The sequence below is a fragment of the Rhamphochromis sp. 'chilingali' genome (assembly GCF_963969265.1).
Source record: "Rhamphochromis sp. 'chilingali' genome assembly, chromosome: 7".
In the NCBI taxonomy this organism is placed as follows: Eukaryota; Metazoa; Chordata; class Actinopteri; order Cichliformes; family Cichlidae; genus Rhamphochromis; species Rhamphochromis sp. 'chilingali'.
In genome coordinates this window covers 3807853-3834039 of record NC_137934.1, presented here as the reverse complement: position 1 = coordinate 3834039, position 26187 = coordinate 3807853, and the positions used below count along the sequence as shown (strand labels likewise).

Genomic DNA, 26187 nt, shown 5'->3' with positions numbered 1-26187 from the left:
GAGGAGTTTATGCATCACATTATGTTTGCTAAATAAGATTATCTGTGTGTATGCATGTGTGATAGTGCTGCTCAGCTGTTCAGTGAGCTGCTCCACCTGTGGCTTTTTAAACACATTTTATGTACTTGAGGATGCAGGAGAATACCAGCATTTTTAATGGAATTTTACCTCATCGGTTGCTGAGGACAGTTTATAACTTAACTCTTTAAACACTGGTAATAAAACTCTTAAGTGTTTATGAAGTCTATATTTATGAGTTTGCTAGTTTTGAGTGGAAAATGTGATTATGAGTTTTAACTTGTATTTCTGCATTATTACAGTTTCAACACAAACGTTTTTTTTTGTTTGGTTTTTTTTGTATTTTCCATCTTCAAGTTTTTGCTGTGGTTGCCACAACTTCATACACTTTTGTATGTTCCAAAGGAGATGCGTGGATCTTTTCACAAATAAAGTAGCCAATTCTACAATAGAAGATGTGTGTTATGTGTATCCAAGTGTACAATTCAAATTCAGCTCTCTCGTTGTTGTATTTAGTCGTGCATTTTTAAGTTTATTTCACTGGGATTATGAATACATCAGGGGCCTTGTGGCACAAAGCAGGCTCTGCACTGTGTCGACAAACAAATGATGGGAATTTCTGGTCCGAGCGACGCCATCAGGACTCATGGTGTCCTGAAGCAAGTGGATGAAGGTGGAGTGAAACTCGCTGCCAGGATAATGATCTGGAGAAAAAGCTTCACTTGTTTCTGTGATCGCCAGCTTTCGACTCCTCTGAGCTCCCAGAAGGTACAGACTCCATGAGTCCTTGGGCACGGGGGAGGGATTGTGGTGCTCACACACCTGGCAAAGAGAGTTTTGCAAGTTGATGTAACATTAAAGCATATTAAATGTTAGCCAATTTCATCTCTGTTCTGTCTGCTCAACTATGGTCAGTAACCTTTTGGTGAGAATCAGGTAGTCACAAGTTAATATCACTTTTGCTTCTTGGTTTTGTGTTCTATAAAAAGCCTACTGTTTTACCTTTTTCATAGCTCTGGCTGCGTAAAGGTTGATGTTAAGAGAACCCAGGTGGTAGTCTGCTTTAATCTAGAGCTGCACTAGAGAGAATGGTAATTGGAGACTGCAGCCAAACCACAATTGTTGCAACTGTGTGCCGTGTCCTTGACTTTGAAATGGCTGCTTCAGAGACCGGGCCCAGGTCTGAGACCACATGCGGGGGGAGGGTGAATTGACAATTACATAAAATCGGGTTTTCAATAATATCACAATTACCTGTGATAGCTCTCAAATCTACTGCTGTCTGCATCAGACATGTGATTCTATAGCAGAGCCTGGGGCAGAAAACAGAAAGCAATTCAGATAAACAAGACCGGGCCGAAGGAGACTCAATATGTTTGTTTGCCGTCTGTGTTAATGTGCTGTTACTCTGCTACATGTGTAAATGCATGCATCTGTCTGAGCTTCTCTGCAGTGTGTGAAACTGAATTGGTGTTATGCAACAGAGCTGCTGTCACACATCCTGCAGTTAGAAACTGAAGGCATCGCTCAACAAATGTTACACACACAATTTGTGGTGCAGCTGGTAAGACCAGCTAGACTTCTCAATTAAAAGGTAAACTCTAACCTGACCTTCATTCGCTTCATGATTCTGTAAAACGTGTTCACTTATTTATCAATTCTCAAATTGAACGTCTGCTGTTGGTCTTAGTACATGGAAGAAGATGCCTCCTCCTCTACATGGAGTTTTAAAGTAAAAAAAAAAAAAAAAAAGAAAAATAATGGTAATGAGATACAGATAACATTCACCTCACTTTACTCTACGTACCATAAAGTGGTACAGCTGGCCAAGTAGCACTAAGTAGACACAGGATTTAATTCTGGTAATTTAAAATATTTGAATTGCGTTTGCCAGTTTCTCGAGTAGAGAGGATAACGCTGTTCATACTGCATATTAAACTAACACAGTCCCCAAACAGCTGCATTTTGACAGAGATGTTATGTAAATGCATCTATTAAGGAAGTAAAAGAAAACCTTAAAATTTCCTGTCTTTGCACACTGCTGAGAAAACATTTCTAAAGAGATGTTTCAAATCTCTAAAACCCTGAATACTGAAACCTGCTCTGCCCATTATAATAAAAATGATAGGTTGCCAAAACAAGACACATCCTTGTATGCATCATTTGTCCAACATCTCCCCCGCCTCCCTCCGATGCTTCTTTGAGTTCTGCTGTTTAATTAAATCCCAGTGTTACTGCACAGCAGGAATACACGAGGCTCAGCTCTAAACACTCAGAGGACTGAGTAAAGAATGACAGGACGGAGCCAAAGTTATGTCTCGCTCTCCACTTTGAGCCAATCGGGTGTATTAATTATGCAATCGTTCTGAAAACATGTCCACCTCCCATTCTAAATAACTAAACACGTTTTTTAGTTTTAAAATTCAGCACAGTTTATGCAAAATTTTCTGGCACAAACTTTAGTAATTCACGTTTTCTTGGTTCATTAATTGATCAGGTAGCAGAGTCGTGCTAATTGGTACAGACTGACTCCAGTTGATTACAGCATGTTTGCATTTGTAAAGTGGATGGCGATTAATCGCAAACCTTCACCAATCTCTTTGAGAGGGATTGCAGTCGGTCCGAATCAGGCAGAGACAGGTTACCTCCCACCTGGCAACATGCTGAATCTCCTTGCAACCAAAAGTGGTCCCCACAACTTCTTGCGGTCATTCCCAGGTAGCAAAAATATTTTCAGCACAATCACTCACCAGCCACAGTTTTTTCTCCTGCTCGCACAGAGGTAGCCGTTCTATTTTTACTCTAGTGTGACTGAGGCCTTAAGTAGATAATGGAGTAAAATACTACATTGCATAAAGTGTATCTATGTGTGAGAGAGTACCTGCATGACCAGATGCTCAGCTCCACATTTAGCATTCCACTTGCTCCACGAGAATGCACAGGCAGAGGAAAAGAGGGCCATCTGTTCGTAGGCAGCGTGCTGTGTGAGTGGGTCCTGAAGAGGACAGAAACCCCACAGATCATTTCGTAATTCTTAATACTGCAAAAACACAATAATTAAATTGTTGTTTAAAACTACATATCAGGACCGCTTCAGGCAGCCCTGTGTAAATGCAGAAAAACGTATTTATCTTATGATTTCATGGGACACTTACATGCACTGTGTAATACAAACTTTGGTTCAAACCTTTTAACGTAATGCTACCATCAGGTGAAAATCTCACCAACCAAGTCACACGCTAACTGACATTTCCGTCTGTAGTCATTTATATTTGGTGTAGGGCTGTCAATGCTAACGCTAACGCAGTCATCGCAAATAACGCTATTTACTTTTTTTTTTTTTTTTTTTTTTTTTTTTAGCGCAATCAACCCATCTGGAGCGCAGAATGACTCAAAATCCCTGAAATGTCTCTGTCAATGCATTTTGGGCAGTTTGTCCAGTCTGCGCTCCAGATGGGTTGATTGCGTTAAAAATTTTAATCGTCATGACGCATTAACGCCTTAATGTTGACAGCCCTAATTGGTGACATGAAAAGCACTTATTCACTTCTTCAGTCAGATGAATGAAAAGATGCACAACAACTGGGGGTAGTCTGAGCTGCTTAAATAGTGGGTACCATGTGAAATATCAGCCGAACCTTGTTTTTCAATCTCCTCATTTAAAGGGGCGTTCAAGTCCATTTTTCCATTCTGAAACCCATTTGACTTCATAAAATGCATTTCAATCTTTGAAGGATTCTTATTAAGCTTCTCATATTAGCGTCTCAAATTTAGCATCTTGGTTTTGTGTTGCAGACCTTGGCAGTGCTGCTGACGTATTTGTGCGCGTATTCATTCACAAAGATGTTGACCCCAGCGTCGACCATGGCCTTCTGCAGGTCCGAGCCACTCATCCACTTTCCGATGAGGTGAGAGAGCCCCCCCTCTTGCTCTGATTGCAGCATACATTTATTATCCTATCAGTGACACAGATGCACAAATTGTAACAGTTAAGCCACATCTCCTGTTTATTTCCTGCGTCTTGCGTCCACAGTGCTCCTGCCGTCTTACCTGAATAGTGATGCTGATGTTTATGAACGCCCCGTTGACAGTGTAGAGAGCAGAGTCCTGGCCCAGTGGCCGGAGCTCCCAGCTCTGAAAAGGAAGGTTGGCGTAGGTTTTCTGCATCAGCGCAAACGCTTGGAAGGAGTCCATCTTGAAAGAGATTTTGGCCTCAGACTCATCATAGGAGATGTCGGTGATACCATCCATCCTCCACTGCTTACCTTTGGGAGTAGACAGTTTCAATATCTTTGACTTTGTGGGGTCTTTCAGATGTATTTCAGAGTGTGGTATACCTGCAGCATCCCAGCGAGCCACTTGTGGAGCTTCCAAGAAGACAACAGAGTCGGGCAGTGTCACAGACACCCCAATAAGAGGACAGGGGAGAGCCTCGTGGCCATCCAAACCAGACTTCTCAGCCTGATAAGAGAAGACCTGCATACCTGTCCTCAACACCTACAAACAAAAACAGGCATGCACTTTGAGTACAAGTGAGGTTTGATCTCATGCTAGCTGGAAGACCCTTATCTCTTCACCTGCACAAATTTCCAGCCATGGGCATATTGAATTTGAGGTGGGAGGTGAAACGCATCATAGTAGAATACTCCACCCAGAGGTGTGTACTCCATCAAGTCTACCACCTGGGCAACAGGGTTGATCACTGTGTGCTCCTCCGGGGGACCAATCGGATCCCTGACTGGTGAACAGACAGACAGAACTGTCATTAAGGCTTTTAGAAGAACCGCTGGTTAATTTGTCTGTAGAAATAAACACATTCTTTCTAAGCTAAGTTTACAATAATCATTGACATAGAGTTAGTTGTGACATAGTGTGATATGTATTTTTAAAACGAGTTTAGTTTATGTGCTTGCTTTTTACAGTGGGGCAAAAAAGTATTTAGTCAGCCACCGATTGTGCAAGTTCCCCCACCTAAAATGATGACAGAGGTCAGTAATTTGCACCAGAGGTACACTTCAACTGTGAGAGACAGAATGTGAAAAAAAAAATCCATGAATCCACATGGTAGGATTTGTAAAGAATTTATTCGTAAATCAGGGTGGAAAATAAGTATTTGGTCAATAACAAAAATACAACTCAATACTTTGTAACATAACCTTTGTTGGCAATAACAGAGGTCAAACGTTTACTATAGGTCTTTACCAGGTTTGCACACACAGTAGCTGGTATTTTGGCCCATTCCTCCATGCAGATCTTCTCGAGAGCAGTGATGTTTTGGGGCTGTCGCCGAGCAACACGGACTTTCAACTCCCGCCACAGATTTTCTATGGGGTTGAGGTCTGGAGACTGGCTAGGCCACTCCAGGACTTTCAAATGCTTCTTACGGAGCCACTCCTTTGTTGCCCGGGCGGTGTGTTTTGGATCATTGTCATGTTGGAAGACCCAGCCTCGTTTCATCTTCAAAGTTCTCACTGATGGAAGGAGGTTTTGGCTCAAAATCTCACGATACATGGCCCCATTCATTCTGTCCTTAACACGGATCAGTCGTCCTGTCCCCTTGGCAGAAAAACAGCCCCATAGCATGATGTTTCCACCCCCATGCTTCACAGTAGGTATGGTGTTCTTGGGATGCAACTCAGTATTCTTCTTCCTCCAAACACGACGAGTTGAGTTTATACCAAAAAGTTCTACTTTGGTTTCATCTGACCACATGACATTCTCCCAATCCTCTGCTGTATCATCCATGTGCTCTCTGGCAAACTTCAGACGGGCCTGGACATGCACTGGCTTCAGCAGCGGAACACGTCTGGCACTGCGGGATTTGATTCCCTGCCGTTGTAGTGTGTTACTGATGGTGACCTTTGTTACTTTGGTCCCAGCTCTCTGCAGGTCATTCACCAGGTCCCCCCGTGTGGTTCTGGGATCTTTGCTCACCGTTCTCATGATCATTTTGACCCCACGGGATGAGATCTTGCGTGGAGCCCCAGATCGAGGGAGATTATCAGTGGTCTTGTATGTCTTCCATTTTCTGATGATTGCTCCCACAGTTGATTTCTTCACACCAAGCTGCTTGCCTATTGTAGATTCACTCTTCCCAGTCTGGTGCAGGTCTACAATACTTTTCCTGGTGTCCTTCGAAAGCTCTTTGGTCTTGGCCATGGCGGAGTTTGGAGTCTGACTGTTTGAGGCTGTGGACAGGTGTCTTTTATACAGATGAGTTCAAACAGGTGCCATTCATACAGGTAACGAGTGGGGGACAGAAAAGCTTCTTACAGAAGACGTTACAGGTCTGTGAGAGCCAGAGATTTTCCATGTTTGAGGTGACCAAATACTTATTTTCCACCCTGATTTACGAATAAATTCTTTACAAATCCTACCATGTGAATTCATGGATTTTTTTTCTTTCACATTCTGTCTCTCACAGTTGAAGTGTACCTCTGGTGCAAATTACTGACCTCTGTCATCATTTTAAGTGGGGGAACTTGCACAATCGGTGGCTGACTAAATACTTTTTTGCCCCACTGTATTTAAAGACCATCTTACCATCAAGTGCCTCCATCAGTGTTTGGACGTGGCTCACTTGGCTCTCTTCAGGCTCTGGACTGCTCCTCCTTGACCACAGACTGGCTGCACTCTGTGAGATGTGCATTCTATAGGAAGGAAAAGAACCCAGTAAATGAAGGAACCCACAACAGAAGCTTTCATCTTACCGCCCTCTCGCCTAACCTTTGGGTGGACTGCATCGCCGGGTAGACCCTGTTGCTGAGTGTGTGTGTTCTCAGATGAGTCATCCTGGCTAATGAAGATAGGTGGTCATACCGGGTGTGGAGGATGCGCACAGCAATGTCACTCACAGCCAGCTGCTTGGGAAGCTCAAAGCTGAGGCCTGCCTCACTGAAGCTGACACTCTTAAACCTGGATGGACCAGGTAGAAACACAAAGAGGAATAAAACATCAGCCTGTGTACCTACAGGCAACATTTGTACAAGTCTGTGTTTAGGTACTGTCCACAAATTTCATCTTCATCATAAGGCACAGCTACAAATGATTGACTTTCTTTAACGTTGGAATGATGTTCATTTCTAGCACCATATTTCTATTTTTGGATGGGCAGCATCAGAAGGAAAATGTGGGAGCCAGCGACATTTGGCAGATCATGGTGGTGGTCCCCCTGTTCAAAAGGGGTTTCAGGAGTTCGTGGACAATTAGCCCATTGCTGCTGGATGAGATGATGAGGCGTTTCTGGCATGTCCTACTAGGATACCCTGGGCTGACCTAGAACATGCTGAAAAGATGTCTTTAGTGTCTCTCTGCTGGCTTGGAAATGCCTCAGTGTCCCCCCAGATGAACTGGAGGAGTTGGCAAGGGTCTGGCTGTCTCTGTTTAGACTGCTGCCCCTGCAACCCAAACCTAGATAAGCAGCAGAAGATGGGTGGACAGACGGACAGTTGGTCTGTCTGTCTAACCGCTGTCTGGCTTCCTTCCTGCTCACTTAAACCAACTTTCTTCTGAATGGCTGCTAAAGAGAGGGTTGAGCTTCTGTGCTCACTCCTAGAACTGAAGAGTCTGAAGTGTGAGCGTTGACTCAAAGAGATTCCTTACACATACACTGATTTCACCATGTGAAACTTTAATATGAGCATCCACCACTGTAACAGTGGATATATAACAGAATGAAATTCTAAGATGATAGCTTTATGAACAAACCTTGGAATCTTATTGAGGTTGGCCCAGAGACATAGTGTAATGTTGTCATCTTTGATCACAGTCTGCATGTTGCCTGTCTCAGTGCTGACGTTTTCACTGGCACTCTGAAACCATGGACACGCAGGGTTTTGGACTTATTGCTATATTGTTACTATAAATCAAACTGCATCCTGATGTGTTATCATGGGAATAATCAGGTATCTTGTACCTTAAGGATCTCTTCAGTAGCAAGGTGGTGTTTTGAGTGAATTAGCTCCTGCAAATTTATGAGAACCTTCTGGTACTTCTGGCCCTCCTGGGGATCTGTAACATCTTTGAGGAAATCTTCCAACTCATCTACCAGCTGTAAGAACAGATTTGTTATGTTAGAACACACAGCAGATAACTCACTTGAAGACAAGGCTTTAGTTACCTCTATTTTTAATAGCTCGAGCTACTTTTGTCCTGTGCTTAATTTTTCATCCTGATTATTATCACTTAATTATTGCCAGTTAACATAAAGAAAATTGTTGCTGGTTATTATCTGATAATAGGGAAATAAAATAACCTTACTGTCATTGATCAACAAACACATACAGACCTGCAGAGCAAGATTACACTGCTGGAGCACAAGCGTGATGTTGACCTCAGGGTCATCTCTCCATAAACTCATGTATGTATTCATCTCTTTCTGTACTGCTGGATCTGGTGCACCGTCGCAACGCATGTATCGCTCCCACTGGACACAAAGCATACACTGCCAGAAATCCATCAGGGAAAAAGAAAATGTCCATATCTACTGGACAGAATGCTTGTGGATCCACACCTTGGCTGTCTCCACAGCTTCAGTTTTCCATTTGGTTACTGCAGTATGATTCTCCTCCAGTAGATGGTGCAGTTCCTTCAACTCGGCCTCTCTGCGCTCTAGGTCCTGTCAGAGAAAGACATCCAAGCACACAAAGCATTCCCAAGTACTCTTCTGTGTATGTACATTTCTTCTTTTATGCTTCATTTAGGGTTAATATTAAACTGGGCTCTTACCTTTAGCTCAAGCCTTTCCACTTCCTTCTGCTTTCTCTCTCTTTCCACTCTCTCCTGTTCTTCTCTTTCTGCCCTGATCCGGGCTTCCTCTACAATGTACATGTTACAGATACAGTGCTAACAGAGAACACATCCACCAACAAGCGCCTATCTCTCCTACTCATAAACAGCTACATAGAGCAGTAGATCAGTTGGGATCCCTCACTTCCTGATACCCTGAACAGTTTCTTCTCCAGATTGACAACACTAATGGAGGTGCAACCGTTGCTCCCCTTCAACTAGAGGAGCAGCATCAGCCCCTGATCCTGCAGCTCCACTAAGTGACTTGTTCTCTGAAGAGAACTAACACTAACAAAGCTGCAAAACTGGAAAAGGTGTCAGGGAGGACATGTGCTGACCAGCTGGCTGGGGTCTTTTTGGACATTTTCAATCTGTCTCTGCAACTTTATACTATCCCTGTCTGCCTTAGGTCCTCCATCATTGTGCCTGTGCCAAAAAAAAAATCAGCTGTGGCCTGCCTAAATGATTACTGCCTAGTCGCACTGACCCCAGTCATCATGAAGTTCTTTGAGAGGATCCTCCAAAGACACATTAAGCAGCTAACAGACCTCAATTCAGTATAAGCTGGCAGACTGCAAAGGAAGGCCAGCCATATTGCTGCTGACCCCACTCACCCGGGACACGAACTGTTCATACCTTTGCCATCTAGGAAATGGTATAGATACATAAAGACCACTACCACCCGGCTGAGGGACAGCTATTTTTCCAAGAGCTGTGAAAGCCATCCGTCCACCTGCCCTTCCCCATGGACCACCTGCACGAACACTCACATCCAGTCACTTTACTCTAAAGACTGCTAAAGGCTTCTGCATTTATCTTTTTTTAAGTAAATCTTATTTATCTTTTCTACATTTTCTTTATTACCGAGAGCACCATTGCAATTTTTGTTACGTTCTAGCAACATAATGACAATGAACAAATCTTGAGAGAAGCTCAAAAAGTGTAACAGATTCATTTTTTTAAAAGTCAATTTCCCTTTAAAGTCTCAGTGCCAGAAACGCCACCTACACTGGAGGTTTAAATTAAGAGAGACTGCTCACCTTCCTCTCGAAGTCTCCTCTCCTCCTCCTCTTGCTGCCGCTTTGTCCTCTGAGCCTTGGACACCTTACCGGCCTTCTTCTGTGGCATCAGAGCATTGCAAGTGTAGTTTAACAGTGACAGTTCAGTGTGTACCTACTAGCAAATGGATATATTGCTGAAGAGAACGAAGCAGCGAGAAAGAGAGTAAGGAAGCTTCCTGTGTGTATCTTGAGCTGAGTTCTGTGTCTAATTGTCAAAGACAGACGATATACTGACTGCCTGTTGCTCATACCTGTTGTTTCTTGGGAAGCTTTCATTCACAGGAAAAAAAGACAGAGAGAAAGTTACAGAATGTCATGTTTCACAACAGAAATTCAAGAAACTATGTATCTATCTATATCTATATACACTATAGATAGATATAGAGAGGTGGGGAGTAACTAAATACAAATATTTTGTTACAGTACTTATGTAGAAAATCCAGGTACTTTACTTAATTATTTATTTTTCTGACACCCTTTTACTTTTACTGCCTACATTTCCAGAAGTAGTGCAGGTGACCTTTTGTGTTAGTGGAACTTCATAATCTAGCTAGCGCTAAGTGGCAGGTAATTTCAAATTCAACATTTCTATCAGCTAAAACACAGACTGTTTATTTACGGTTTTATTTCACAGGGAGAGAAAAGACTGTGAAATAACTTCACACTTAAGCTGATGATGTTTAGATTAATTCACTGAACTTTATACTGTCTACTGTAAAGACAATCTAATGAGTAGAGGAGTGGTGTCCGTGTCAGTGTAGAGGATGGACATCACCCAGGACATCTTGTGAAAACTGCTGACATCTTGCTAAATTCAGTTGTGTAAATTCACAAAGAGCAGCAGGTCAGCTGACCACAGCATGTACACAAATAAAATCTACTGAATCTCACATTAGACATTATTATGAGGTGTAATTCTTTTCCCTTTGCTGAGCCACTCCACAGATCTTAGTGTCCCCCACCTGCTGAATCTCACTTTAAAATCAAGAGTTAATGTTTAAATGTGGAGGCAACAGAAAACCGCTTCTTTTTTTCTTTTTTTAAATATTCCTTTCCACTGCATTGGGTCCTATATAACACATTCAAACTGGGCATATTCACTGGGATTATAATTTATGTTATTGTATTAATTTAGATTATTGTATTTGTGTTATCATGTACTAATAGTATAATGATATTATATTAATATAGCAGGAGGTTCAGTTTCCTTGTTAGAATTGTCCTACAAAGAGCTACTTTCTTTCTTGGAGTACATTTCAGAGCCTGTACTTTTCCTCTTTTGAGTAAAACAGTTGCTTCAGTGCTTCAACTATTGGTGGAGCATTTTTTTAACCCAGGTATCTGTACTACTTAGTTGTTCTACTTAAGTAAAGAAAGTCTGTACTTTTGCCACCTCTGTATATAAAGAGAGAGAGAGAGAGAGAAAGTGTCGAAGTTAAGAACTACGAAACTGTATTTCGTACAGTAAACTAATAGGTTACTACGTAATTGCGCTAACTGGTAGCCTGTAATCACATAGACCTTTAAAAATAATATTTAAGTTGGTCTATTATAAGGAAATAATAGAGGGGAAAAACCCTCACCATGTTCGTCCGCGCGTCTGGGTAACCGTGGCAACCTATACGCATGCGTACTTGCTATGTTTTTTATTTGCGACAGAACGAAACGACGTGCGACAACGTGCACTACGGAGTTGTCCCTTGCATTCATAGGTAAGGACGCAAGGAAAAGACATTTTTCTCTTCATTGGCGTACATAATATAACACGTGTAAATGTCAATTTGTTGCGCTTGGCATAAATGCGGTGCTCTACATGGTAATTCGTAAGCTAGCTGCTAAGCTAAACTTAATTTTGTGTAATGGTTTCTGTGTGCTCTCTCTCCTGACCTTCCCTTTCTCCTCTTCTCGTTTCAAAAGTGTGAAAGGCCATGTCCAACCCTTTAAAAACTGAAGTTATCAGGCTGTACAAAAATGTAAGTAAACTGGTGTTAAGAGAAACAACGCTGGGTGGTGTGCAATGCTGCAGAGCTTTAAAAATGTGTCTCTCCTCTCCAAACAAGCTCCTGTATCTCGGCCGTGAATACCCTCAGGGAGCAGCGTACTTCAAACAGCGCCTGAAGTCAGCATTCATGAAGCATAAAGACGTTACCGACCCGGAGAAGATCAAACAGCTGGTGGCCCGGGGGGATCATGTCATCAAGGAGCTAGAAGCTCTGTATTTCCTCCGAAAATATCGGGCCATGAAAAAAAGATACTATGAACCCGAAAAATAATGGCACACGCTGATAGCTCCAAGTGGTTTTCCTGGATTACAGTGTGGTAATCGGTTATTTCGGATTCACAAACACCTTTTAACACCTACCGGGTCCAAAACAAAGAACAGAATTTACATCAGCTGCTCCTTTATTAAACTCAACTAAGGTTGCCTCTGAAAGGGAAATAAAATCCTCATCTCTGGGTGTTGCAAAGCGATCATCACTGTCATTGATATTTTGTACCTAAGGCCACTCTTTCAATTTCATATACTGTTTGTAAGCCTAGAATATGTTTTATGCATTCTTTGTCCCATTGTCACATTTTAGTGTATTTAAAACAAATGCTTCACCAGATGAGTTACCCAGTGTTTACACCAAGGTGTCCAAATTGTAACATTGATCATTTGTACAAGAGGTTGTGTACTTTTTTTTTTTTTTTTAAAGCAGCTGTCTTTAATGTAATACGTGAGTTTTAGAATGTATTTCAGTGTATATATTTGTAAATACATGCTCACATTTTTTGAGAAATAAGTGTACATGGGAATGGATTCATGTGCTGTTACACAAAAGGCAAACATAAATGTTACAGATTTCTTAGAGTGGTGTCTCGTGTCATAATAAACCACAAACACAGCTTAGTGTTACTTATTCCTGCTATTGCAATCAACCTAAACCTTGCAGATCTAGTGTCAGTCTGCATGGATTCTGAAAAAGGAAGTTTTCATGAGACTATGAAATCCTATGACACAGTACTTGGCATGATTCAATGGGTTGTAGACCCACCTTTAGCACCAATAGCTTGAAATAATGTTTTCTTGAGGACTTATTCAGTCTCTCACATTCCTGTGGAGGAATCTTGGCTCCTTCTCTTTTCAGTGTTGCTTCGGTTTATTGAGGTTTGCAGGTATTTGTTCATGCAGCGCTCTGCTAAGATCCTGCTGCAGTGTTTTAATTGAGCTGATGTCTAGACCTTGACTGGACCATTGCAACACCTGTCTCTTCTTTTTAGGCCATTCTGTTATAGATTAGCTGGTGTTATTTCATGATCCAATTTGGTCCAAGCTTTAACTGCCGGGCACACAGAAGGTTTCATATCTTACTCTAAAATGCTTTGGTATACAGAGGAGTTCATTGTGACTCTGAATGCAAGGTGCCCGGGTCCTGTAGCTGGAAAACGAGCCCAAATCATGACCACTGGGCTTGACAATTGTCATGAGGTGGTTGTGTTGAAGTGCTATGTTTCACTTTTTGCAAAATGCGGAGCTGCTGTGTTTCTGAAGGACAATGGTCACGTCGTCTTGTGACATTTGAGTTAATAAACCGAAGCTAAAAAAACTTTATGACTCATAATAAATAGCATCAAAACTACCTTGAATGTATTCATTGCCTGTTTGTATGGATTGTATCCTGTGGATGTTTCAGACAAGTCTGCGTTGCCCTCCTGGTCAGAGAAATTCAAACATTCCAGAAAGAGAGGAACACTTATGTTTGAACTATTTCGACTATTCCTTCCACAGCATGTCTTTCATCCTGTCTTCCTTCTCTCACCCCAACCGGTCGCAGCAGATGGCCCCGCCCCTCCCTGAGCCTGGTTCTGCTGGAGGTTTCTTCCTGTTAAAAGGGAGTTTTTCCTTCCCACTGTTGCCAAAGCGCTTGCTCATAGGGGGTCATATGACTGTTGGGTTTTTCTCTGTATGTATTATTGTAGGGTCTACCTTACAATATAAAGCACCTTGAGGTGACTGTTGCTGTGATTTGGCGCTGTATAAATAAAATTGAATTGAATTGAAATGTTTATCATGTGGCTTTTTATTAATAACGTGTTAATCTAAACAATACAGACAGAAATCATCATTGTACACAAGTAGATATTTGAGAGAAGTGCTTTCTACTTTTTGCTGAATCACTGGAAAAATAAAAGCACGATTGTCTCGCTGACAACTCAGTTCCTTTGGTCTCATTTCTTATGAAGTAAGGTGATTACAATCCTGGATTTGAGCATTGCAGCAGCTCTGTCTTCAGCTGTATCGGTCGTTAAAAAGATGAGACACGGATATCGTTGTCAATTTTCCCATGTGCAGGTTTATTGATTCCATCCTCCTTGTTTGGCAGACCAACATTGTCTGTTCCTCCCATGACCTAAGGAAGGAAAAGTACAAGGCAGAATTGAGCACCTGTCTTCAGTCTGTTGCTTTTGATACCTTTGCTCTTCAGCACGTACCCCATCTTTGACACGTTTGAACAGGTGATAAGAAAGAGTGTCTTCTTTCATTAGCATAAGTCTTGGGTCCACCGTCTCCCTCAATCCCCCTGAAATGATAAGTGGAAGAAACAATAAGAAAATGATATCACAGTTCCAATGGCAAAATCTTTTCTTTTTTTCTTACCTGTCAAGAGACTGATGATTATTCCAACAATAATAGCTGTTAAACCTCCAATGACACAGAAGTAAAGGTAGGATGGAGAGTGCCACTGAACCGCATGTCTGGTGGTGAGAGAAATTAGTTTTTTCTCATATGCCCTTTATTTATATTATAGGAAAGCTCGGTCATCCCATCTCACCAGGCAATATTATATTAATTGATCTAACACAGACTGAACCACACTTACATGTCATCAGTATTCTGTCCTGGGGTTGTGGTAAAAAGACTTGGTTCTGTTGGCAGTGGGGTAGTCCAATTGAGACTGCCACCAGAAGTAAATTTACAACCCTCAGTGCTCAGCGAGAGAGGTCGGGTCATCTCAGGAGGAGAAGGGGATATCAATTCTCCAATGGTCACAGACACAGCTACAGCCAAACCTGCCACGAGGCCCCATAGGCCTCCCTGTGGACAAATATAAGGAGCTTCATGAAATATATATTACATAGACCAACAGTCAAAAATGTTTGTCAGAGTCGAGTGTCACTCAACGCTCAGGCTCATTTTTCAATATTATTTTCAGTTTGACAGCAGAACTATGTAAGCGAAAACGGATGATTTCTGAGTTCATTTATACAGTTCCAAATCACAACAAAAACTTGGTTGGAGGCACTTTATATTGTAAGGTAAAGGCCCTACAATCCAGAGAGATGGATTATAACTAGATGATGAATAATAACTAATGATTTGTTACAAAGTGGTGTGTAACCACAGAGAGTGGAAGTGGAAATGCTCAACCAGCAAGCCCCCATCAACGCCGCGCAACCAAGAGACGGCTCAGCACCTGATCCAATCTTAACAATAAGCTCAAAAAGCTCAATCTCAACAAATTATAAAATCCTGCGAGTTGGTTCCACTGAACAGGGTCAATTGATGGGGTTTTACAGCTATGCAGTAAAAACAAACAAACAAAAATAAATAAATAAAAAAATATAAAGATTATAGTTGGTTTTTAAAGGTATTTGGTAATTGTTATTTTTTTTCATGCCGTTAACATTTTTTAAACATTGAACATTAATAAGGGTGGCTTTTTATACTGTAAATACCGTATAAGAAAAAAATGCTCCCTGCACTATGTTATACGATGACAGGTTGATGCAATACAGTTGAAACAATGATACAAATGTCGATTCTTTCATGCTACCAAGGGCTGATTTTGGCCAGATTTTGAGATCCCTGGAGGTAGAAATTTTCAAATGAAAATACCAAAATGAGAATGGACTTACTTTGGAGTTGACAAATGGACAGAGGACACCCAAACTGAACAGACCGAGTAAAGGACCCCCAGTGACCCCACCAATGATGGACACTGCCTGTTTGAAGAGACCTGCAGCTCAAAAAACACTTTAAAAATGGTTGAATTTACTGAGGTGAGGTGCTTTCTAATAAACAACAACAACGTTCCTGAATGTGTTTGCCTGAAAACACTGACAGCTCTGCATTAACAGATCCCTCTACCTGCATCATATGTCCCATGAGTGATGCCAGTCCAGCCATAGCAATGCAGACAATTCCAAAAAACACACCTGCAAAAACATCACATCACAAAATGACATTTTTATCGACTACCAGCCACATCCACAAAACAGAGATTAGTTTAATCTAACATAACATGCAGCTTACACTGGGGCAAAAAAAAGCATTTAGTCAGCCACCAATTTTGCAAGTTCTCCCACTTAAAAACATGAGAGGACTGTAATTTTCATCATAGATTTTTAAAGAATTTATTTGCAAATTATGGTGGAAAATAAGTATTTGGTCAACAACAAAAGTTCATCTCAATACTTTGTTATATACCATTTGTTGGCAATGACAGAGGTCAAACGTTTTCTGTAAATCTTCACAAGGTTTTCTCATTTTGTCTCTCATAGTTGAGATATACCTATGATGAAAATTACAGGCCTCTCTTGCACAATTGGTGGCTGACTAAATACTCTTTTGCCCCACTGTATATCATAAACAAACAACAGGAAACTTGTTATTTACTCAGCCCTTTGGAGATCAAGAGAAGCTTTTTCTCAGATAGTTTAATGCGTGGTTTGATCAGGTCCTCCATGGTCACTGCAGCCATTGCGTTGATTGAAGTAGAAACTGTGCTGAACATGAAGAAATGAACCATGTTTACTCTGGACTAATGGACATAACTGACACTTCAAATGTGGCACAGCTTTAAATGTTACATGCAACATGAATAAAAATATATCAAATTATGTTGTATGAACCTCAGAGAGGCACTATATACTGCAGCAAAAAATAGTCCTGGAAGACCTTGGTGATCTGCCAAGATATCCATCACCAAATAAGGCAACAGCTGTAAAGGAAAAAAAAACTTTATTGAAAGATCACAAAACAACTTGAATAAAAACAGTGGCACTGTTAGTACATCCTTCGTTTTCTTTGTTTATGTGTATGTACCTGATCAGGTGATGAAACTTGTCCAGCTTTCCATGGGTCACAGTTCTTATAGAACGAATAAAGACACAGCCCTGAAATCACTGACGATGTCAGGGTGCAAACTAGGCCTAACATGTTGATGAAGAGAGCTCTGAAAAAACACAACACGAAAAAGTGAAGCATGCAAACAAAAATCAGTGTAGCATAGCAAACGAGATTATATTTCTTATCACTGTATGCTGATGATGTCATCATTTATCATAGCTATCTTTTCCGAGTTTATGATAAGAACGTGTCATTTGCCAGCAAACCCCACCAATGTTGTGCCTTTGGCTGAATCAGAATTTACATAGATGTGGAAATAGACGTGTCATATATCGTTGTTTATTGGTGTTTTTTTTATTATTATTATTTTAATTATTAGTTTTGCAAGCTAAACAGGAAGGAAGGAATACATTCCTTTGAATCACTCACAATCTGGCATGTTTAATGCTCTTGCAGGAGTTGTATCTCTGAACTTGAGGTTGGTAGGTCCCATAAACTGCACTCCAACCAAATGTCCCTCCGATGACTAGTGTCCAAAAAGTGTGTCTTCTCAGAGGGTTTATGTCAAAGCTGGGATTACAAAATGAAAGCATGATTTTAGTATAACACACACACACACACACACACACACACACACACACACACACACACACACACACACACACACACACACACACACACACACACACATATACTCACTCCACAAAGTTAATTCTTCCTCCTTCTTGGGCATCTGACAAGATAGTGGAGATTCCTCCTTTTAAGATCACACTTTTGATTATAACAGACATGTAGCCTGCAAACATTATTCCAATCTGGAAGAAAAATCAGAGATTTGTTTGGTTGGCAGATCTGTATTCTGTAACTATGTTGACAGATTTTGGTCCCAGTTATCAAATTCTTGCTAATTTACATGAATACTGCAAAGAATCAAGACATGACTCAAACGTGGTTGTGGTGTCGATAAAATTAGACTGAAACCTGATTGCAATTTAATTCAGTTTTACTTACATAGCAATGGAATATATTTATATGGTTCCAAATCATAACAAAAGGACATTATACTGTAAGATAAAGACCCTACAATCCAGAGAAAACGCCAGCAATCAAATGGCAGTGTGAACCAAAAAACTCCCTTTTAACAGGAAGAAACGTGAACGTCAGGAAGGGGCAGCCATCTACCACAACTATTTGGAGGCATTTGTGTATTTTTTTTTTCGTTTTATTTGATCCAGAACCCTACCTGAACAACATCTGTCCACACCACAGCTTTCAGGCCACCCTGTAACAAACGCCACAAAACAAGAAAAATCTCTGTCAAAAAGGTTAGGAAGCTGTATTTATGAACAGAATGCATAACGTGGAAATATGTGACCGTATTCTGTAGTAGAACATTTTCAGAAAGCACAAGTGATGGGAATAACGGCGTCACTAACGATGTTACTTTTTTCAGTAATAAGTACATTAATAAGGGGGGGACAGGACAAAGGACAAGCTATGGAAAAGTGCCAGAGATTACTAACAACTAATGCATCCACAGGCAGCTGTATACCTCTGTTTAATCTGCAATGGAGCAAAGTGAAAATTTGTCCTGTCTGAAGAGTCACATTTTTTGTGGAGACTGTTGAAAAGCTGAAGTCCTAGATTACCCATGAATGAGAAAACACTGTGCTCTGTAAACTACAGCAACTGGTTTCTAAGCTTTCAAATGTTTGCAGACTTTTAGAAAAAAAAAAAAAAACAGGTGACGCAACACATTATGCAATCACGGTTTCAACTTTTGACCCTTAGTGATTGCAGGTGAAAACATCAAATTTTAAAAATGGGCACATATTTTTCATGAAACAAAACAAATCATTTGAATTAAATCATCCAAATGAAAAAGTCAAGAAATCAGAGGTGATGTTAAATGAGAGATATTTTGTTTTAAAGGGTAAATGGGAAGGGGACCTCGTGAATTTTAGGAAAATGTAAATATTCTCATTTAATCTCTGCTGAATGTGAAAGTGGGGGTCTCTTAAGGTTCCTGGCTTAGTGATGCTCGATGAGGTTCGACTGACAATGTGATGCACTGCAGTGTGTGTGTCGTATGTAATAAATGTTTTACTAACCAGTGCACAATACAAAGTACAAACAGTGGCTGTCGAAATAATCCCACCCCACAGGTTCATACCAGTCACTGCAAAAAGAAGGGAAATTCATTAACAGGGGAAACACTCTTGTTCAAGATCCCTTCACGAACTTAACTGCTGCGAACTGGAGCTGACATACCTTGGTTCAAAGCCAGAGCTGGAGCATAAATTACAAGTCCAGTGTAGAGCAACTGTGGCAAAAAGTTAGAAAGTCACAGCAACAACATGTCTCTGCTGATACCAACGTAGTTTTATGTGCAGAAGTCAAAGCACTACAAAGATTGAACCACTGGCTTCTTACTGCGTTAAAAAAGAAGATCAGCATTCCCAGGAGACGAGTGGCTCTGCTGAAACGCAGCTCCAGATACTTGGCAGAGACCAGACAGAGAAAAGACGCATATTGATACTGATACATGAAACTTCTAGTTCCCCTCACTCCCTCCAATTCAAAGCTAGTACTTTGTACACTTACTGACAGGTGTAGCCCAGCCAACAGTTTAAAATATAGCAAAAATAATGTTGAAAACAAAACCACAGTTACCTCATATGTGCTGTTGATGGCCAGTCTGTAGAAAACTGGGAGAAAGACTTCGGATGTGTACACCACTGCTATTACATAGGAAATACTTAAATAGCCAAATATGGCTCCGTAGCCATACACCTACGGACAGGTTGAAAAAGATTTATGGAAACACAAAATAGCAAAACAGCTGGTTGGCTGGTGAAACTTTGCCGGAGATCATTTGAAACGCTGATGCTGCTGATACTGAACGAGCTTTGGAGCAACATATGAACAGTGCTGAACTCTGGTGAGTAACACGAAAACTTTAAATTCGTTATTTGATTTGTTTGAAATTGAAAGCGGTGCACTCAAAGTAATGCTCGGTTAGCTGACTCCAGCCGTCTTCTAATGCACAGAAATCACAGTTTTACACATTTTGTAAAATTCTAATTTAAGCTCTGAATAAATGTTTGTGCGCTGAGGAAGCTGAGTGCAGATCCAGGACAGTCCCGACACGTTACCTCGGCTGGGTTGGAGAGCACAGTGACGGATGACATGTAGCTGGCAGTGAGGGACATGGAGACAGCCAGGGCATTGAGTTTTCGGCCCCCAGTTAAAAAGTCCCTGGAGGTTCCTTGTCTCCTGCTTCTCCAGGCGTAATAAAAACCAACAGCAGCAGACAGGAGCAGAACGACAGCAAACACCACATAGTCTGCTGCCACGAGCAAGTGAGCATCCCCGGACATTTTATCAGTCGGAGCAAAACTGAAATAAAGCTAAAGCGTTTATCAGGCAGTGTTTTGTAGATCACTGGGAAGGCGGTGTCATCACCTCCAGGTACTCTATTGAACTGTAAGATAAATTATTCCAGACGGTGCGCGCACGTGTCCTTTCAGGTTAACTTGACACTCAAAGTTAATGAATAAAGTTTAGAAGTTAAAGTTTGAACCCAAACACATAAAACCCTCTGTGATATTTGAAGGTTTGATAATCAGTTATTGCATTTAAGACACACTGCTATGGCCTCCTAAGCGCCTTTATTACACTTGTTTAAGACTCTGCCCCACGTGATATCTTTAGGAAAAGTGAGCAGCATAAACTTTGGACTTTTAACTGTATTTCAATAAGTTTCACAGTTTTCCCAGAGCAAGTCTTGTTAACTTGGGGAGATGTTTCCCAAGTGACTCAACATTTAAGTTGGCTCAATGTTTTGAATGTGGCCTCAACCATGATAGGAGTGCTGCAGACAAATTATCTGATCATACATATGTAATGAAATCAAGGCAGGAGGAAAAAGTCACAGACATATTGTGGAGTTGCAACCCGTTCTCACTACCAGGTCAGCTATAGAAACACACAACACTCCGATACCGCAACCTGCAACAACATCGTGTAACAACTGACATTTTAATCGTGAAGATTTATTAACTAATTCAGCTTTAGCCTCAGTCACATACCAGTGCTCAAAGGACAGAGTTCATCATGTACTGTGAACAGATCAGGTACGTACTCAGTGCTCTAGGGATGTAAAGCAATTGACTGTCAGTCAGTGTGACATTTGGCTTGATCATTTGTGTTGGTGATGGATGAGACTGTGCTGAGTTTAATAAAAGTTATTAAAATGTCTGCAAATCATGCACTTAACATTTGACAATTATCATCATTGTTTATTTATCAGTTATCATTTAAGTGATGGAAACAGCTGGGAAACAAGCTGCATTAAGTAAACTATGTGGCCCAGAGGTGGGAAGTAACAAAGTACACTGTTAGACTTTTCATCGCCACTTTACGGTAACATACTGGCGTCACTGTTGCCAGCATCATACCGTGACGCCGTGTTACGGTAGCTTTCCGTTCTGCAGGATGATACCGTTTTTTGCTGGTGTGGTATAATACTCTTGGACAAATTATGGTAACGCACCGTAGCCTTTTTTACGACATAACGACATCACGGCGTCACTGTCCCCAGTGAGATACTGTTATGTCGTTATGTCGTAAATTACGTCAACAAAGTAACATCATACTGTGATTAAGACATTGGTATACTACCGTTTATTCACGGTTTGTCACTGTAAGCCCGCTGCAAGGTAATAAACTGCAATATATTAACCAGTAACTTACCGTTATCACGCATCAGTACCAAAAATATTCATCTCTGCTAGAGGATACCGTGTCCCAACAGGCGGTCATTTACTGTTTAACAGGTCGTAATTTACCGTAATTTCAGTTAACAGTAACATACTGTAAGAGACTGGAGGATTCCAAAAGGATAGATAGATAGATAGATAGATAGATAGATAGATAGATAGATAGATAGATAGATAGATAGATAGATAGATAGATAGATAGACACACACAAAATATAATTCATGTGCTTTGCACCACTTTATTTCAATTCTGATTTTTCCCTGCTGAAATACACATTTCCAAAATCAAAAACTGAAAAGAACTGAAAACATATTTTCATTGAGGAAGCACTTGTTTTTACTAAACCATGTAATACATTATTTCCTCAGATGGTTGTACAAACAATAACGATATTATGTCATATCCATATCATGGCATCCACATATGCTCAAGTGTTGGGTTTTCTTAGTTATATTTTGTAGGGTCTTAAACCTACAATGTGAAGTGCCTTGGCATTCATTTTGTTGGCACCATACAAATAAACTGAATTGTAATGAATATAATATCAAGCCCCACACTTCTGCCTTTTGTCCAAAATACTGGCTCACACCACCAAATCAATGCACAAAACAGGGTCCACAAGGACATGGATAAGGGTGTGTGGTGTGAAGTAACTTGACTGTCCTGCACTGAACCCTGATCTTGCTTTGTGGACTGAGTTCATTGATTTGTAGGGTGAGCCAATACATGTGACAATTAAAGTGTAAGTAGCTGAAATAATTTTTAACAAACGGGTAAAAGAAGGGAAAAAAATCAAAACTGTCGCACTCAAAAAAACCTATTGGACAGAGACAGCGTCTTGCAAGATGGCAAGAGAGCTTGTCTTCATTGTTGTTCGTCTTGTGTAAATGTCCAGAAAGCATGGGCCATGGATCATCTGTGGAAACACGGGTAACAACACATTGGACACTTAAATTATACAAGAAATTCACTAAAAATGGCAAAAACAGTTACCTAATTTGAAGTTCTCCACTCAAATTCAGTAAGCCGCTGGAGGAAAGTTGTGACATGAGGGTTAATGTGAACAACCTTTCGCTTCAGTCCTTCTGCTTGTCCCAACCTTGGAGGTACATTTTGTTCCCTCTTCAATTCAGTTCAATTCAATTTTATTTATATAGCGCCAAATCACAACAAAAGTCGCCTCAAGGCGCTTCATCAGGGTTTATCCTTACAAAAAACCTTGCACACGCTGACTCCTGGTATTCCAGGTTCAATACATAGAATGAACCAAAGAAGACTGACATTGCATCAGCAAAGATGTTCTCTTTGTCCAGCTCAACAATTACACGGCCCTCTGCACTCACCATCCAGCAGGTGGCGGTCATTGAACTTTGTCCTTAAATGTACAGGGGCAACATGTTGTCATTATGCAACATAAAATAATTTCAATACTTCACTTCTTCACACTGTCTAGATAGTCATAAAGCAAATAGCTATGTACAGTTAATTATTAATGGCCTTATGTACATAAGTCCATTTTAACATATTATAATTGTACATAATTGGGAATTATTTTGCACATTAAACACACCTAACAAAGAGTCAGCCCAGTTAAATTACCGGAGATGAATCAACTGTATGGTTATTTTGGAGTTATAGTTTGTGCTGCTGTTAAACTTTACAGTATTGACTTCAGTATTTCTGCTGTTGGTGTAGCTAGACTACTATGTTGATCAGTAATATGTAATGTGAAATTTGATATTGTTACTTTGCTGGATTCACTGAGACACATGTCCAACAACCTTGGTTTATAAAGGAAATTACAGAAATTTGAGCTAACAAAACAGAGGCTGGATACCTGTGTCCACGAAAAGCTCCTGTGCCAAACAGAAATTTTAATATGGTCTAATCAGCTCTATTTCATGAATGACTTCTTACCAAGCATAATCAGCCTTGGGGTGCCTGGCAGGCTTTTAACATGCAAACTGAACAATATAAATTTGCGTGCACTGAAGCCACAAAATTTAGAAATACACATAATTGCAAAAAGTTCAGTGACCAATTACCTTTCCTAAGTGACATATGCAATGCAAAAAATAAGAGTATTGTCAATAGGGACCAATTCCCAGTTTTTACATGATCAAAATTATTCACAAAAGGCTTCAATAAACAGAAAATGTGTGCCGACAAGAGAACAGTGCAGAAAAATGAAAAGATATTTGAGCTCGACGCTTTAATGGGTTTAACATGACTTAGTCAGCACTCCGCACCATACAGGTAGTACAAGCACACCTGAAAACACTGACCAGCTAACAGCTTTAAGCATTTGGGCGCAACCTAGTTCACCGATTCACCTGCTGGAAACGTCCAAGTTTCTATCAAGTCTCATAAATCCATCGGCAACTATTACCAAACTAGTCTTTTGAGTCTCCACATTCATAGATATTGACATTTTGACTTAGCATTTGAATGAAAATATCCTGGTAGGGTAGCTTAAAAGTCAAAACAAACAGTAATAAGAACGCATTTCGGACTTCTCTCGAATAAGTGAAAAAACACTTACCTTCAGACTGATTAGCAGGTTCCGATCAAACTTTAATGTGTCCCATGCCAGTCCATTTTAGGGAAAAAGTGTTAAGTGGTTTCATTTAATTTTGAGATACTCCCGCATGGATGAGCAATTTGGAGTCTAGCAGAGTTATCACGAATAGCATATGATCTTCAGATATAATCCAATCAACCTTGCATTTAACCTGATTGAACATCCAGTTACCTCTGACTACTTCTAAGTTGCACATGTTAACGGTCTCATCATTACTCTGTGCTGCAGCGAACTGGATCTGTAGCACAGAATAGTTGATGGCCATGTTGTTCTCCTGCTTTGCAGCTTTATTTGAGTCTTAAAAAGTACCACCTTATACAAAACAAATGAAGGTCCAGTATAAGAAAGAATAAGAAGAGAAAAAAAGGAACACCCTGCTAAATGAAGCCATTTTTAAACATTACTCTAAATGTAGCCATTAGTTTTTGTTGCTGGCCATACAAAAAATAAGTATACTTCAATCATATTCCCCAAGTATACCTTACCTAGTACGTATTCTAATAATGCTTCTTGGGACTATATTGGCTCCCGTTTTAGTATTCTTGAAATTAACTTTTAGATGTACTTTTTGTTCACCATATTGTACTAGTGTAAAGTGTAGAAGTAAATTTAAATCTAATTTGATATACAAAGAGGTGTTTACAAAGGTTATAAAGCTAGTTATGTAGCTATTTGGTGGTTACGTGTTTTGATATTTACATGTTTACATGTTTGAATGTTTAGACATGCATGTTCAAACCAGTAATAAGTATGTGTTATATCTACCTGGTTGTTTTCCCTGTTTTGATCTGAGTAAGATTTCCTGGCTTCTGAGAGGCCAGTGAAGTATTCATGAGGGCGGCACACAGGAAGTGTGGGTTGTTGTTGCCGTGTGCTAAAAGTAAAGAGGCTGCTAAAAAGTTATCCGTCTCCGTCTTGCTGTTCCTAATTATTCAGAGAGATTCCAAACCATCTAGTGAACCCTCACGTTACACTAGCATAATGTCATAATGTCTACAAGAGTATAGTTAAAATATACTCGACTCTATCACAATACTAACCTTACAAGTATACTATTAATTAATAGTATTAATAATGTTTCACATTGTTTGAATAAACAAATACATTTATTAATATATGAGGTTCCATTCAGTTCAAGGAATTAAATTTTAGTGTGGCTGTTAAAAATTGTGATCGTGGCTCAAGAGCTGGGAGTTCGCCTTGTAATCGGAAGGTTGCCGGTTCGAGCCCCGGCTTGGGCAGTCTCGGTCGTTGTGTCCTTGGGCAAGACACTTCACCCGTTGCCTACTGGTGGTGGTCAGAGGGCCCGGTGGCGCCAGTGTCCGGCAGCCTCGCCTCTGTCAGTGCGCCCCAGGGTGGCTGTGGCTACAATGTAGCTGCCATCACCAGTGTGTGAATGTGTGTGTGAATATAATCTCAGTAACATCACCAATTGTTACATTTGCTGTATTTTACAGCTGTTTCCATGAGTACGGTGAGTTACCGTAAAAATAATGTAATCTCATGGAATTTTCCCACAATTACATGCAAATAACGCGGTTCACCTTTTGCATGCTTTTTTTTTAAACAGCGCATTGTATTCTGCGCTCTGATTGGCTGTAGACCATTGTCAATCAATCTCCTCGTGCGGTGTCATAAAAAAAAAACTCTGAAGCGCTGTACTGTATGTTTGTAAGTTTTCTCCCCGACAAACACATCAACATTTTGCACTGTGAAAGGCACCTGCGGGTGCCTTTGGTTTAATCCCATAATACGGGATTTCTTTTTCTACGAAGGTTTGAACTTTGAGTGTTTAAACAAGAGAGAAAAGTTTGAAAATGTTCATGCCTGTCTGAGAAAAGTGT

General features: G+C 40.5%; 3 protein-coding genes across 6 annotated transcripts; 1 reads left to right on the top strand and 2 right to left on the bottom strand.

Moving 5' to 3' along the window:
• Window positions 1-436: 436 nt before the first annotated feature.
• Window positions 437-11471, bottom strand: dnai7 (dynein axonemal intermediate chain 7). Of its 3 annotated transcripts, XM_080886397.1 has the most exons (16): window positions 11450-11464; window positions 10118-10135; window positions 9846-9924; window positions 8746-8834; window positions 8531-8635; window positions 8306-8443; window positions 7934-8068; window positions 7726-7829; window positions 6745-6933; window positions 6562-6668; window positions 4596-4756; window positions 4356-4515; window positions 4069-4283; window positions 3816-3974; window positions 2900-3013; window positions 437-840 (listed from the first exon to the last, which is right to left on the bottom strand). In XM_080886397.1, the coding sequence occupies exons 1-16, from the start codon at window positions 11450-11452 to the stop codon at window positions 565-567; spliced, it is 2052 nt and encodes a 683-aa protein (XP_080742523.1). In that variant the 5' UTR covers window positions 11453-11464; the 3' UTR covers window positions 437-564. The 3 variants fall into 3 exon arrangements, with proteins under 3 accessions (XP_080742523.1, XP_080742525.1, XP_080742524.1); XM_080886399.1 differs by lacking the exon at window positions 10118-10135 and having other exon boundaries at window positions 11450-11471; XM_080886398.1 differs by lacking the exon at window positions 11450-11464 and having other exon boundaries at window positions 9846-10000.
• A 47-nt stretch (window positions 11472-11518) lies between these two features.
• On the top strand, window positions 11519-12755 carry lyrm5a (LYR motif containing 5a). 2 transcript variants are annotated; one of them, XM_080886400.1, is made up of 3 exons: window positions 11519-11578; window positions 11784-11839; window positions 11927-12755. In XM_080886400.1, exons 2-3 carry the CDS (start codon window positions 11795-11797, stop codon window positions 12137-12139), a joined length of 258 nt encoding a protein of 85 aa, XP_080742526.1. In that variant the 5' UTR covers window positions 11519-11578; window positions 11784-11794; the 3' UTR covers window positions 12140-12755. The 2 variants fall into 2 exon arrangements, with proteins under 2 accessions (XP_080742526.1, XP_080742527.1); XM_080886401.1 differs by lacking the exon at window positions 11519-11578 and adding an exon at window positions 11590-11682.
• Window positions 12756-13931: 1176 nt separating this feature from the next.
• LOC308400391 (sodium-coupled monocarboxylate transporter 1-like) lies at window positions 13932-20390 on the bottom strand. The gene is made up of 17 exons (XM_080888053.1): window positions 20136-20390; window positions 19654-19773; window positions 19414-19479; window positions 19252-19303; window positions 19092-19159; window positions 18224-18262; window positions 17680-17795; window positions 17410-17550; window positions 16957-17086; window positions 16764-16852; window positions 16528-16637; window positions 16000-16067; window positions 15768-15854; window positions 14732-14946; window positions 14509-14606; window positions 14343-14431; window positions 13932-14260 (listed from the first exon to the last, which is right to left on the bottom strand). The coding sequence occupies exons 1-17, from the start codon at window positions 20358-20360 to the stop codon at window positions 14156-14158; spliced, it is 1818 nt and encodes a 605-aa protein (XP_080744179.1). The 5' UTR covers window positions 20361-20390; the 3' UTR covers window positions 13932-14155.
• Window positions 20391-26187: the final 5797 nt, after the last annotated feature.

What these genes read in the sequence shown, in the direction of transcription:
- dnai7 (XM_080886397.1), bottom strand. An exon ending in GAGGAGACTTCGAGAGGAAG is followed by an intron (nt 8,835 to 9,845) that starts GTGAGCAGTCTC and finishes TGTACATTGTAG; the next exon opens with AGGAAGCCCGGATCAGGGCA. An exon ending in TGGAAAGGCTTGAGCTAAAG is followed by an intron (nt 8,636 to 8,745) that starts GTAAGAGCCCAG and finishes TTTCTCTGACAG; the next exon opens with GACCTAGAGCGCAGAGAGGC.
- lyrm5a (XM_080886400.1), top strand. Translation starts at nt 11,795, where the DNA reads ATGTCCAACCCTTTAAAAACTGAAGTTATCAGGCTGTACAAAAAT. An exon ending in TTATCAGGCTGTACAAAAAT is followed by an intron (nt 11,840 to 11,926) that starts GTAAGTAAACTG and finishes TCTCCAAACAAG; the next exon opens with CTCCTGTATCTCGGCCGTGA.
- LOC308400391 (XM_080888053.1), bottom strand. Translation starts at nt 20,360, where the DNA reads ATGTCCGGGGATGCTCACTTGCTCGTGGCAGCAGACTATGTGGTGTTT. An exon ending in TGCTCTCCAACCCAGCCGAG is followed by an intron (nt 19,774 to 20,135) that starts GTAACGTGTCGG and finishes ACCTGTCCGTAG; the next exon opens with GTGTATGGCTACGGAGCCAT. An exon ending in GTACTTTGTATTGTGCACTG is followed by an intron (nt 18,263 to 19,091) that starts GTTAGTAAAACA and finishes CGTTTGTTACAG; the next exon opens with GGTGGCCTGAAAGCTGTGGT.